Genomic DNA, 14,672 nt, shown 5'->3' with positions numbered 1-14,672 from the left:
GTCCTATAGATGTCATGTTGAAACAGACCAATACGATCTTATTTGACACCCTGCAGAGGAAAGGAAAGTCCCTTTTTCTCCAAAATTTAGTATTAATGATTTTGGTGCATTCAAGGTTACTCACAGCTGGGTACAACACTAATGTAACTTTATCTAATAGGGGCTATAGTGTTTAGGTAACATGGTAATTAAGCTGATTCCAGTTCATACCACGTGTTCCATTTCAGTTTCCTGTTGCCTCCTCAGTCTGCATGCCCACTTGCCAACCCTAAAATATATTGTGTATTTGTTTTTCTGTTTGGCACAAGAAGAATATCAAGAGTCCTAATGTGACTGAAAAGCCCTCTTGAAGCTCATTATCCCTGTTTGAGTCTAGGTTGTAACACGGCCAGCTAACATGCCTCAACAATGTTAGTCTACTTTAATTCTGACTGACAGGATTCAAAACTACATCTTTTTGGCTTATCAAGATGTGAGCTAAGAAACAAACAAACATAACATTTCCTTTTTACACCTTTTCTCCATCTTGTTATAACATCACCTTAAAATTTCCTAGATTGCTATCTGGTTATCTTGATTCAAGGTTGTTATAAGTTAATCATTTGACTGACACCCCATTGTCACTTCTTAATGAATCCATACCAAATTCTATGTGTTTAAAACCCACCTGAACAAATCTTTGGTCATCATGATTTCCAAACTGAACTTTGGAAATGTGTTCAATCTGCATAAACTAAAAAACCCGCTGTTGACCAAACAGGCAGGGAATCCAGTATTGCCTGAAAGTGAGCTGGGTATGACCAAGAGTTTCATTATCCCTGCACTTTAACTGTTTTCTCCTGAGTTTGAATGAATTTCATCCCTACTCGCCCTTCTGAGATGATGTTGAGTTTTGCTGTTTATAAAGGGACCAGCAGCTAACTGTTTATGACTCTAGAAATTCTGAAATGAAAGATAATGTGAACCAGATACTACATTTCCTTTCATAAACTCTACCTAATATGGCTATCTGAAACACTAAGTATGTATTGGGTAATTGGTTTTCTTGCATCCCATGTTTTTAATTGCTTGAATATATAATCAGCTCAAGGTACATTTCTTGTACCTTGCTGAATTTTAACATAAAGGTTTATTTCCAGATGGATCAGCATTGGAACAGCTTTTCAGCTGTCTTATAATTTAAATTAACACACTGGTACCAAAACTTTTCTACACATGAAATTAAGCTCAGAATACATTATATAATCATGGGGTTATTTTATTCGTGTATATCAAAGTGACTCTTTAAAAATGCCGAACTCCCAGGAGATCCCTAAGATTATGCCACTAGGTCAACATCAGTTCAACAACTTTTGTAATGGAGATAAACGTTAAAATATATCATTTCAGAAAAAAAAATTAAACTTTAATTAACAAGAATTTTTAAATCACCTTTCTCATTTATACCTGGCTTGAAAAACTGAGCAGATGGATCTGCTTCCTTTGCTGACAAAAGGTTGTGGAGCAGAGGCATCAACACTAATATAACTTTAAGGGCATTAAATTTCTCAGTTGAAGAAAGTGTCCCCAGCTGAACCATGAAAGAGAGTGCTCACAGTCCACGTGTACTTCTACATGGGCATTTAGTAAACTTTACTGCCGGTTTAAATCTGCAGTGGTTTTGACATACATTTATAATATCTATCTATGATGGAGATGAAAACAAATTCATATACTGGACATTAATTGGATGGTCACCTATCATTGACTTGCTTTCTAACCTTAAGCAAGTCATTTAAATTTTTTATGCCAGTTTCCCTGCTTGTAAAACTGGGCTAATAATACTTCTTGTCTCCATAAAGATGTTGTGAGGATTAATTAGGTGAAGTCTGTAGAGCACTTGGAGCTTTATAGATTAAATGTATGGTTTGCTGTGTGAACTTGAACAAGTCACTTCACCTCTCTGTGCCTCAAGTTCTTATCTGTAAAGCGGTTATAATTATTTTTACCCACCTTTGTGAAGCATTTTGAGGTCTATGGACAAGAAGAACTCTGCAAGTGTTAAATCTTAATATCCATTTATTTTTATGATTGAAAACTTCTTTTTTACTCCAATAACTTCACTGTAAGTAGAATATCACTTTTGTCTGAATTGGAATTTACACTTTTATATGCTTTTAAAATAATTTAATGGTCTTTATTTTTAATTTCAGTCAGACTTTCACCGCAACCAAAATCACAAATCAATGGGTTCCACAGTATACACAATAAAAACTGATTCCAATTGGTTTTAATTCAGGAATTAGTAGGGGTTAAGTATGAATACCAACCAGACCATACAGACTTACTTTAGCAGGTCCTAGTAAGGAAGGCTGCTGAGCTGGTGAATCTCTGATTGATTTTCATCATTTCCGTATAATTGTAAATGTAATATCCATGATATTATTGCATGTACTGTATTTCAGGAAAAGCAGAGATTTCTGACAGATGTCCTACATGAAGTAATGCTGCTCGACGGCTTGGCCAGTTCACATCCAGTTTCACAGGAGGTGCAGCGAGCCACAGACATTGACAGGGTGTTTGACTGGATCGCCTATAAAAAGGTGGGAATAGTGGATATTTCAGAAGTAGTGTCAGGAGAACATGTTACATTTGTAAAGCTTATGCACTCTTGGAAAAGGGCACGCACCCCAGAAATTACTCGATAGGAAACCAAAAATAGTGTGGGATAGTTTTGGGATTACAGGTTCAACACTTTCATAGTTAGCAAATTATATAAATAAACCTGTGAGACTTTCAGAGTTCTGCAATATAAAACTATTATTATATATATTACTTAGATTGTTGCAGAGTCCAAATTGTGCTAGGCATTTTAAAAGTGCAGAGAGAGGCTCAGTGCCTGCCCTGATGGGAATCTAGAGAAAACTCTTAAGGTGTCTCCAATTCCCATTGAAATAAAGTGGGATGGTTTCATTATTTTACTTACAGGAAAACTGCATTTTTTGAGTTAAAAAAATCTCAGTGTGAAAGGTCGCCGTTGAGAAGAAGGAAACTGGCTTGCATGGAATGATGAGAAAATATGTCTTGAAATCAGGGACTGTCTTTATGTTTGGGAAGGAGCTAGAGGGTTCTGTATGCCAGAAATGGCATTCAGTTGGCACTTTGAGCATTGGAAATAGAATTGGCACAGTAACCCAGATCATCTGCCTTGGGAGCTTCTGTAAACAGGCTTTACCCAGGGATGCTCTCTGAGGAGTGAAATCTTCCCTTTCCCTAGACTTTGGAGCCAATCCATAGCTGCTATTACAGCCTCAGCTGTACAGTACAGTAACCTCTGTGGCATTTGCACACCACCTGCATATGAGGGGTTTGGGCTGGTGGACTTGTGTAGTCCTGTATCTACTTGTCATAGCCCTCTCCCTCCAAGCCACTGCCTTTTGAGTTGTACCTGGGGCATGATCATCCCTTGTATCTGAATATTGGAATAGAAAATTTCAGGGCTATCACCTTTTTGGTTTTATAGTATGATTTTTACTGCCTCTTAAAAAATCATTTAATACAACTCAAAGCTACTGGGAAAATTTGCCCTCAGTTACATAGACATGGTTTCTGTTGACTTTAGTGGGGGGTTGCCTCCAAGAGCTAAGGACTGATTTTTTCTCTGAATATCTTTAATATAACAGTAAACAATTTATACGTCACTGATTCTCCTATAGCTCTTTAAAAAACTTTGACAAAGTTCAAATCCTGTTTCCATATCTTGATAACAAATGATGTTTTTTTCCCAGTGATATTAGATGAGGTACATAAAACAAAAACAGTTTTAATTAAAAAAAATCAGATAAGCTCTTTAGTTTAGGTATGAATTACTGAAGATATATAACAAATCCGTTTAGCTTACATCTCTAATCCATTTCCAATCCCACATCAAATGAAGGTAGAGACTTACAACCATGAAATAATAAAGTACCAAGTGGAAATAAACACTTCCAAGGATTTGTAAATAAAATAAAAAAGTCTTTTTCAGCCAGTCTCCAAATTCTATATATTAAGTAGCCATATAGAGGAAGTATATTTTTGTAGTGTACCATCAGATCAATTAGTACAGAAACTATATTGTTTTGAATAAATCACATTGTTATCAGTTCATGTAATTCATTTACATGTTACAATTTAATAGGTGCTTGACAGAACATTTTCATGGAAAATATGATCTTAGATGAATTGTAAAGAATGTGGGTTTTGCAGCCAGTTCATATTGTGGTCAAATGCTTATTCTTCTTTTGAGCAATAGGAGAGGAACCTTCTACTGGAGATTCAACCAAGGAAGTCATCTCACTGATGCTCTCATTTTCTATAGCCCCCTTTCCCTCTGCATCACTAGATGCATGACATCAGACTCTGACTGCACAGCACCAGTATGGTCCTATGCCTCCTGCTGAGCAGCCAAAGTACCCTGTATTCCAGGGTGTTTTCATATCATCTTGCACTCATACTGTGCTAAGCAAGGGGGAAACACACTTTTTCAGCCATTAGCTACTACCACTCAGCAGAAAGGTCTGGCCTCATTTTGATCCTCTGCCTTCAACAACCTTATAGGGTAGAGGATCTTGAGTGTGTAGGACCTAATGGATGAAAAAGAGATATCTATAATAGGACATAATACACAAAAATCAAATAATCAGGGTAATATTTTCAAAAGTGCTGAAGTGACTCAGAAGCCTAAGTATCCTTTTCAAAGGTGACTTAGGTTCCTGTGTTGCTTTTGAAAATTACCATTGATGAATTAGACCAGAAGAGCTAGCACCTTGCAGCATGCTGAAGTTTTCGTTTCATTTAAATGATCTTCCCACCTTGTGTAATGATGTCTCAACCTCAAAAGGTTCTAAGGGTCATCTCAGATCTGCATCCAAAATATCTGATAGTGGTTATTTTTGTCCAGGATAATAGTTAAGTTAATATAATACTTAGCACTTATATTTTCATCGTAAAAGCACTTTACAAACATTAAGTAATTTTCATTTGCATTGAAATGACACATGGGACACTGAGACACATCAGTAAATTATTAGTTATTTTGTGCAGATCCAGCATCAAAGGATCATAGTGCTTTTTTAGGGGATTAGAACATATTCCATATATTGTATAGAGATTATCACATTCTAAAGGTTCCTTTTTTAACTGTAACAGTTGCAGAGGCCAGTGGATCTGCCACCCTCTCAGCTGAGTTCCTCGGGTGGTTTTCCAGATGTCCCAGAATCCTAGTTATCCCCAAGTGTTTCATACAGGGCTTGCTCCTGCAAGCTGCTGAGCACTCTGACCCAATCCAGCAAAGCACTTTAAGCATGTGAGTAGTGACATCAGGTGGATTACACTTAAAACGAAACATGAGTTTAACTGCTTCTTTGGATTGGTCTCAGAGAAGCCCTCTTTTGGGTGCAGAAGACTAAAAAACAAAACCAAAGTATACATATCCCTATATTTCAGATATAATCAACTCCTAATTAATGCAAGCTAGGAAGAAACGTCCCCTCCAGAAAAATTATTCCATAACTGCCCACTTCGGGGTTTCTTGCACTTTCCTCATAGGCATCTCTTTACTATTGGAGGCAGGATAATAAACTGGATGTGGCAATTTTTATGTCCCTGTGTTTCTTATTCATTCCCATATATCTTTGTAGCATTCTGTGCAAATACTGTTCACCAGTTTAACTAGCGAGGACACAGAATAACATGCCTCTTAGAAGAAAAGGCAGCATTTTCATTCCCATCTATCTCTCTACTGTCGTCAATATAAATATTATGATAAATTATATGTCAAAAGGATTCTTAGATTGTAAATCTGGAGGAAAATGTACCCTACTCACTATCTCTCTCATTGCTGCTGCTCATCTTTTATTTTTGCCCATTGTGCCTTGTCCATGGCTTTTAGAAGGTACTTTGAGATAATACAATCAAATGCCTTCTGGTCCTGCTTGCAAAATGAGGCATTGGATAATTCTGATGCATACCAGGAAGCGATACTGTGACTGTTACTTCCTTTGTGGCTATTTTGCCACTTGCCATTTTTGAATTTAATGCCTCATCCCAAAGTTCTTTGGGATTCTTTCCATTGACTTCAGTGGGATTTGGATTGGGCCCTCAAAGAGAAAAAAATAGGACTTTACTGACATTTTAAGAAAAAAACCTCTCTCCTTTTCACTGGCTCATTGCTACACAAAAGTATCTTTTCTGTATGGTGGGGATTTTTTAAAGCAATTTCTTGGGTTTTTAAAATTTCCACTTTGTGTTCCCTGCGGCCTCTGGTTAGCCTGGTGGATTTCCCCCTTTCTTCTCTTCACAATCTTTTTCTCAGAAACAAAATGACAAAACTTGCTCATATCTAACTTTTCTTTAACAAAAAGACAACCAGTAAATGCCTTTGTCTTTATTATTACTATTGTATAGATGAGTTAGATACAATTAAAACCGTCCAGCTCTCTCAAACACTGTCTTGACAAAGAGCTAACATCTGCAACTTTAAGCGCTGCCCTTCCTTCTCTCTTTTCTTTATGCATCTTAGAGCTAAACATTAAAATTATGCTGTTTAAATGCCTTGGAGCTGAATATATTCTTCATTTCCACTTTTTTGTCCTCTATGGTTGCACATGCGAAGAACATTAAGTTCTGAAGACATTTATTTACTTAAGCCCAGAAGCAGAGTGAAACAAATACTGCAGTGCTATGAAATACAGTGTTTCCACTTGAAGTGTTGATGATGATGTTTGAATATTTCAAAAGCATTGTGCTAGTGATTCTTAAAATGTGTGTGTCCCCTCCCACTAGAGCCATAAGTACCTATGTAGAGGAACAAAAAGTCATAATGGCTTATTCATAAGTAATATTAACAGAAAAATCCATTCAGCCTTCTTGTAAAGCTCTTGTGTCACAACAGAGAATGGCTCTCTCTCCCTCATGCTGCTGGAAAAAAGGTATCCTCCCCAAAATCTCAGAACTTGTGATTACAGAACACCATAGGAAATATACTTTGCTGAACACTAGAGAGGATTTGAGGGATTTTTACATGAAAGCAGAAAGAGTGGTGGCATTTCTGCACCAGAAATACCTTTCAGCAGGAAATGTAGCCCCGGAGAGCTGCAGCAACAGAGAGAGAGAGAGAGAGAGCACAGTGAGAATAGCATGAGGGACAACTAGCCATAATAAAAGGGTAAAACAAGACAGCTGTAGCACAGAGGGAGCAGCCAGAACCGGGACAGTCTGAGACAGATGCATCCAAAACAGAGTTGCCAGAACTAAGGGTGGCGCTAGCCAGTAACAGTACAAGAAGGGCAGATGCAGTGGACACAAGAAGGTATTGAAGGACACTAAGGACCGGGCAAATAGCCTAGGCACTGGTAAAGAATTCTGAAGTCATAGACAACAGCCCAGCAAGAAAATCTAAAAGTAAGTATATCCCAAGAAGAGTAATGATTCTGACAGCAGACAGAACAGTGGAGATAGAGACTGGATACAACATAGAGTGTCATTATATATATATATTATAAAAGCTATTTAGGTCCAAGACAATCTAGATGCAGCTAAAACAAGAAGGAGGATATCCAAGAAAGGGTATAATAATCCAGTGTTAATCCATGTTGACGCCATTGACTCTATTACTACTTACTTTATTTTTTCTAAACCCTTGTACATATCATTTACTCTAAAGTTTGACTGCCGTGGCACTTTTTAAAAGCACAGTGCATTTTTTTCTACTGCAGAGTAGTAAAAGAAAGGAGCATTTGGGAAGCAAAGGAAATATTACAGAGAGTAATGAAAAAGCAACCCCCCCAAAATATAAATTACTATATTGGGAATTAGGTGTAGCAAAACTTTTGCTCAAAGGACGATGCTCCGCAGCATAGTGTAATGTCTGTGGACGTTCTGGCATAAGAGAATGTAAAGCAATTGAACATATTGAACCCTTACCAATTAAGTATGACTCTTTTGGAAAAATTCCCAGGCAATATATTTAATTGAAAGCTGGAAGAGCTACATTGCCTAGTATTGTCTGCATAATCAATGGAAGAAATGACCATGCATTTTCTGCATTTAACTTCTGTATTCAAACACTTCCATTGAAAAAAATGTTGATTATGCCAGCCACCTAAGTAGTGGTTGCTATCATATTTGGACCAAAACCTGCAAATCAACGTATAATCTTCACTTAACATCATGGTTGCCATATGCATCTATGATATGGTTACTTACACGTGAAAACAATATATTAACAATTTAAACAGATAATAATAATGATGTAAAGCAAAGCAGGCTTTATTTGGGTTATTCAGCTAGAAGAGTCCATAAAAGAATAAGATGCTGCCCAGCTATTTTAAATTACTTATCATACAGGCCAGATGCTTTTGCAATCCAGTCTCTTTCAGTAGTCTAAGTGGATAGCTTTTTGTTTTTCTGGATTTATTTATCTATGATGTCAGTTGTGAATGACACTAAATTCTTTATACATTTTTTTATGATGGTGTGTGTCATGTGATTAGACAGCGCACTAGGTCAGTGCTCAGACGACAGACTGTTTCTTCTAAAGCCATTTGTAATCCATTGTACAGAGAAAATAACTTTTAGTGGGAGCAATTTCATTCCATAGAAAAAAAGACCTAGATGAAGCAGTTTGCATTACGAATGCCATCTACACTCAAACAGTTAGTCCCAGATACAGCAAAGCATTTTCTTTCCAACTCAGAAAGGTACTTAAGCATGTTCCTAACTTTAAGTATGTGAGTTATCCGACTGGAGCCAATGGACACATACTTAAAATGAGGTATATACTCAAGTGCTTTGCTTAATTGAGGCACCTTCTTAATTTTAAGCACATACTTAAGTCTATCTGAGTTCAGTAAGTACTTATGCAAATGCTTAAGTGCTTTCTTAAATAGGAACAAACTTATCCCAACCAGTAATATATATATACCTGGAGCTTTAAAAGACCTAATTATCCAAAGCTGAGGAAAATTATGAGTGAAATTGAATGGGAGGAAAATTTTAGACAGAAAAATGTGAATAAAAGTTAGGAGTTCTTTAAGAAGAGTTTATTTGATAGCCAAAAGGCCAGGATTCCACAATCCAAAGAGAAGACATTTTTGGCTAAAAGCCCATTCTGGCTCAGTGTTGAAGGGAAGGCAATAATTAGAAATTACAAAAGCAACATATACATGGAAAAAAGAAAAATAGATAGCAATCAGTATAAATGAAAAGTTATAATAAAGTATAGACATTGATAAGGGAAGCTAAAGAAATCAGAGAAAAATCAATGGCTGTCAGGGCTAAGGACAATAAGAAAGAGAGTTTTTTAAAGTATATTAGAAATAAAAGAAATCCTAGCAATGGTGTAGACCCATTTCTAGATGGAGATTGTAAAATTGTTAATGATGCAGAAAAGGCAGAAGTGTTCAATAATATATCTATTCTGCATTTGGAAAGAGGCAGGATGTTGAACTTATATCAAATGAGGATTGTGAAGTACTTTTCAGTCCATTAGTTCCGAAGGAGGATGTTAGTCAACATCCATTTTGGATATATATTTTAAAATCAGCAGGCTTCGGTAGCTTGCACTCAGAGACATAAAGACTCTGGTTGAGGAGATTTCTGTCATTCTGATGATCATTTTTAACAAATCTTGGATTACAGAGGAAATTCCAGAAGACAAGAAGAGTACTAATGCTGTGCCAGTACAGTAGAACCTCAAAGAAATGAACAGCAGAGTTACGGACTTACTGGTGAACTGGACACCCTGTGAAACCAGTAATCATCAATCAGGCAGCAGCAGTGACAAAAAAAACAAAACAAAAAACCAGCAAATACTGTAATATGTCAGGGCTTTAGCCCTTGGGCTCACGGTTCAGCCATGGGGTTTGAGGCTGCATCTGCAAGTGGGTTTCAGGGCTCTGGGCGAGGGTGTGTGTGCTGGGGGCTTTTGACCCTCGGGAGCACCAGGGCTCAGGACTTTAGACTGGAGGGAGTGTTGGAGCTCAGGGCTTCAGCCCCCCAGCTCCGTTCCTGGCTTCAACCCCACGCGGGGTGCCAGGGCTCAGGGCTTTAGCTATGAGGGGAGCGCTGGTTTCAGCCCCAGTGTTCCCCCCATAGCTAAAGCAAGCCCCATTGCGTCCCCTTTGCTAAGCCCCAGTGCGTGTCCCCCCCCCCAGCCTAAACCTGGAGCAGAGCCACAGGGTTGAAGGCCCAATCCCTAGCACTCCCCCCAGGTCTAAAGCCCCAAGCCCTGGTGCTCCCAGGGGGCAGAAGCCCTGAGATCACCGCCACGAACCCTGGTGGCCCATAAGGTCAGAAGCTCTGACGCCCTCCCCCTCCAGAGCCCTGACACCCCCCGAACCTTGCATCTGGAGTCCCAACTCCTCTGTGGCCGAAGTCTGTAACGTCTTGTTCAGCATTCGGGACAACTTTCATTCCCGAGGTGACCGTAATTCTGAGGTTCAACTATATTCAGAAAGGACAAGCAAGGTAACATGGGTAGCTGGAGGCTGGTAGTCTGATATCAGTCCCGGTCAAAATAGTGAAAAAATTGATATAGGTCTTAATTAATACTGAATAAAGGATAGGAATATAATTAAGGCTACGATTTAGTCACGGAGGTCATGGAAGTCACGGAATCCATGACTTCCAGTGACCTCTGTGACTTCAGCCTGTGGTGGTTGGGAGCTTCCGGGTCCTCCTCTGCCAGTGTGGGCAGGGAGCTGTGGGGTGGGGGAAACCCTGCTCCTGGCCGCTGTGGGCAGCGGGGAACCCCGGAGCTGCCGGTGGCAGGGGAATCCCCTAGCTCCCGGCCGCTGGGGCAGCGGGAAACCCCCAGGCTCCCGGCCATGGAGGGGGAACCCCCGAGCACCCATCTGCAAGGGAACGGCAGGGAAACCCCCCCAGCTCCAGGCCACTCTGGGTGGTGCGGGATCCCCCAAACTCCCTTGTTCCCCCGCAACTCCTGGCCATTGTGTGGGAACCCCCGCAGCTCCTGGCCCCTGCTGGTGGCTGTAGGGGACCCCCGGAGCTGCAGGAAGCAGGGATACCCCCACAACCCCCAGGTGCTGCAGACATTTCCTTGCCCCTGCTTAGCTGCCTGCTTCAGGGGAGTGGGGACCCGCAGATCCCCATTTTGTCAGGGATATTTTTAGTAAAAGTCACAGACAGGTCATGGCTTCCATGAATTTTTCTGTTTTGCCCGTGACCTGTGGGACTTTTACTAAAAATATCCCTGACAAAACTTTAGCCTGAAATATAATTAATGACAGTTATCTTGGTTCTATGGAAAATACGTCTTATCAGACAAAACTGATTTTATTCTTTGATGAGATTACTGGTTTGGTTGATAAAGGTAACTGTAGATGTTATATGTTTAGACTTTTTTAAGGTGTTTGACTCAGTACTGAATGACATTTTGATTAAAAAATTAGTACTGTACAATACCCATGAAGCACACATTAAGTGGATTAAGAATTGGCTAATTGACAGATCTCAAAAAGCAGTAATCAATGGAGAATCATTGTTGAAGGAGGGTATTTCTAGTGGTTTCCCATAGAGATTGGTACCAGGACCAATGCTGTTAAATATTTTCATAAATGTTCTGGAAGTAAATATAAAATCACTGCTGATAAAATTTGCAGGTGCACAAATACTGGTGGAATGGTAGCTAATTATGCAGACAGGGTATTCATACAGAGTGATCTGGATTGTTTGATAAGATGGGCCCATTCAAACAAAATGTTTTTTAATACAGCCAAGTGCAAAATTATACATCAAGAAACAAGGAATTCAGCCATAGCTCTAGAATTGGGCACTGAATTCTGGAAAGCAGTGACTTTGAAAATAGTAGACAAGCAACTCAATCTAAGTTCCCAAGGCAATTATTTAGCAAAAAGGGCTAATGCAGTCCTTGGAGCTATAAACAGGGGAGTAGTGAGTAGGAGTAGGGAGGTGATTTTACTTCTGTATATGGCATTGGTGAGACCAGTACTGAGATACTGCATACAGTTCTGATGTCCACATTTTAAAAGGAATGTAGAAAAAATTGGAGAAGTTGCAGAAAAGAGTCAAAAAATTATACAAGGGGTGGAGAAAATGCCTTAAAAAGAGACTTAAAGAGCTCAATCTGTTTAGTTTATGAAAAAGAAGACTGAGAGGTGATTACAGTGTGTAAGTACCTTCACAGGGAGAAAATATTGCATACTAAAGGGCTCTTCAATCTTGAGGAAAAAGGCATAACAAGAATCAATGACTGGAAGCTAAAGCCAGACAAATTTAAATTAGGAAAATGGCACAAAGTTTTAGCAGAGAGAGTACAGTATTTCTACACAAAGAAAGACATAAACTGACATGAAGATCAAATGATGTTTTTACCCAGAAACAGCTTGATCATGTTGCCATTAGTAAGCACTTGAGATCACTGTTGGACGCCAGAATGTATTCGAGTGCTGATGTCAGATGTCATCACTGTCTTCTTATTGGGAACAAAAATAAAAACTAAGGAAGGTAATATTGCACAGGGCAGAGGGTATGTATGATACTAGAAAGTTTATTGCACCAATTTCTGTTGATGAGAGAGACAAGCTTTCAAGCTTACCCAGAGCTTTTCTTCAGGTCAGATGCTGTGAAGAAGAGGCCTGCTTTGTGGAAGCTCGAAAGCTTTTCTCTCTCACCAAAAGAAGTTGGTCCAATAAAAGCTATTACCTCACCCACTTTGTCTCTCTCATTAGCAAGAATGGCAATTTTTTTAGAGAAGCAAGTGTGGATGCAGACAGGATTACAATAAGGGTGAGAAGATCTAAGAAGAAAGGCTCCAACCAAAGACATGGAGGCTTGTTGAACAGAGGAAAGAATTAAGGAAGACAATTCAGCAAGAACAAAACAGCAGTAAAAGAGCTATTCTGCAACAAGAAGATACAGACAAAGAAAAAAGAACAGGAGTACTTGTGGTACCTTAGAGACTAACAAATTTATTTGAGCATAAGTTTTCGTGAGCTATAGTGAGCTGTAGCTCACGAAAGCTTATGCTCAAATAAATTGGTTAGTCTCTAAGGTGCCACAAGTACTCCTTTTCTTTTTGCAAATACAGACTAACACGGCTGCTACTCTGAAACCAGACAAAGAAAAGGAAGTTAAAAGATCAGTCAGAAAAGATAAGAGAGAATGGATGGAAAATAAAGCAAGAGAGGCCAAGGAGAGGGAATTTTGAAAAGCTTTTTCTAAACAACTGATATCCTAATTCTTGAACTGTTGTGGCATTATGAAGGCTCAAGATGGTATAATTTGAACCACCGAGGAAGGACAGAGAGCCGTTGGATGGAACATTTCCAGGATGTGCTCAGACAGCCAGAACACTGAGAGCAGGTCTACACTGCAGCCTGGATCAACGCTCTGAGCTTGATCCACCGGCGGTCGATTTAGCGGGTCTAGTAAAGACCCTCAAAATTGACTGCAGATTGCTCTCCAGTCAACCCCTGTACTTACCCCCGACAAGAAGAGAAACGTAAGTCGATGGAAGATTTTCTCCCATTGACCCCCAGGGGTGTAGACTCTGTGGTAACTCAAAGGTACATCGACTCCAGCTACTTTACTCACGTAGCTGGAGTTGCATAGCGTAGGTCGACTTACCACAGTAGTGTAGACATAGCCTAACATGCTTTAAGAGAAGTGAAGAAAGAGTGAAATTAGCTATAAAGTAATTGCCTTTGAGGAAGTAAGGCCATACACCAACTGAAGAGTGGTAAAGCACCAGGCTACAAGATAGATGCTGAAATGTTAAAAGCTGGAGGGGAAGTGATGCTGAATTACATGTACAGGTCGTGCAGAATGGTTTGGGAAAAGGAGATCTGTCCTAAACTTTGCTGAAGAGGTGTTATCTGCAAAATGCCTAACAAGGGGGACCAACTGATTTTTGATAACCGAAGAGGGGGTCACTCCTACCTGGAAATGTGTTTTGGATTATCATTTTGAATAGGATGAAAACTGCGATTGATTCAGTACTCAGGGGAAAATAGGCTGGATTTCGATCCAGTAGGTCATGTTCAAAGCAGATTTTCCTCTTGAGAAGACTTACTGAGAAAGGCTTGAAACACCAGCAGCAAGGTAGTTTTTAAGTTCCTAGATTTTATTAAAGCATTGATAATGCCCGCAGAAAAACCCTCTGGAAGATCCTGTGTGGTAATGGAATTCCAGTAAAGATTGTTAACTTGATGTGATGTTAATTTGATGTGTTAATTGTATGATGAGTCTGTGTGCTGTGTCAGGATAGACAGCAGAAACACAGAATGGTTTAAGGTTATTAATTAAGTATAAGGTTGCACTCAGTCCCCACTTTTACTTTCCATTGGCATAGATTTTGTAATGAGAAGAGCGATGGCTGATGCCAAGAATGCTAATATTGTTTGCACCAGATAAGCAGTGATACTCAGTTTGTACATGATATAGTCTCCTGTTTGGGGGACCATGTAATAAAATGGGATCAGAAAGTATTTGTTTCACAATTCAGTAAGGTGTGCAATTGTCAACTTGAGCTGAGAGAGAAAGTTGTATTTGATCATAGCCACCATATCAGGCTAGTTTGAGGGTAATAAATGGACGTGCTTTTCTGGCCTGTAACTGGGAATCATATTTTATTAGCCTGAATTCCCCCACAAGTCTTCCCAAGCTGAAAT

General features: G+C 39.3%; 1 protein-coding gene across 2 annotated transcripts in view; it reads left to right on the top strand.

Moving 5' to 3' along the window:
- TRHDE (thyrotropin releasing hormone degrading enzyme) overlaps positions 1–14,672 on the top strand; it is a 337,934-nt gene that overhangs the window by 182,207 nt on the left and 141,055 nt on the right. For both annotated transcript variants that reach the window (XM_073327757.2, XM_073327756.2), the window contains one exon: positions 2,445–2,582. In XM_073327757.2, coding sequence (XP_073183858.2) covers positions 2,445–2,582 — 138 coding nt within the window. The remainder of the gene's footprint in view (positions 1–2,444; positions 2,583–14,672) is intronic.

This window comes from Lepidochelys kempii, chromosome 1 (genome assembly GCF_965140285.1).
Source record: "Lepidochelys kempii isolate rLepKem1 chromosome 1, rLepKem1.hap1, whole genome shotgun sequence".
NCBI lineage: Eukaryota > Metazoa > Chordata > Testudines > Cheloniidae > Lepidochelys > Lepidochelys kempii.
Note: the sequence above shows the minus strand (reverse complement) of the source record. Positions and strands in the feature narration are given on the sequence as shown.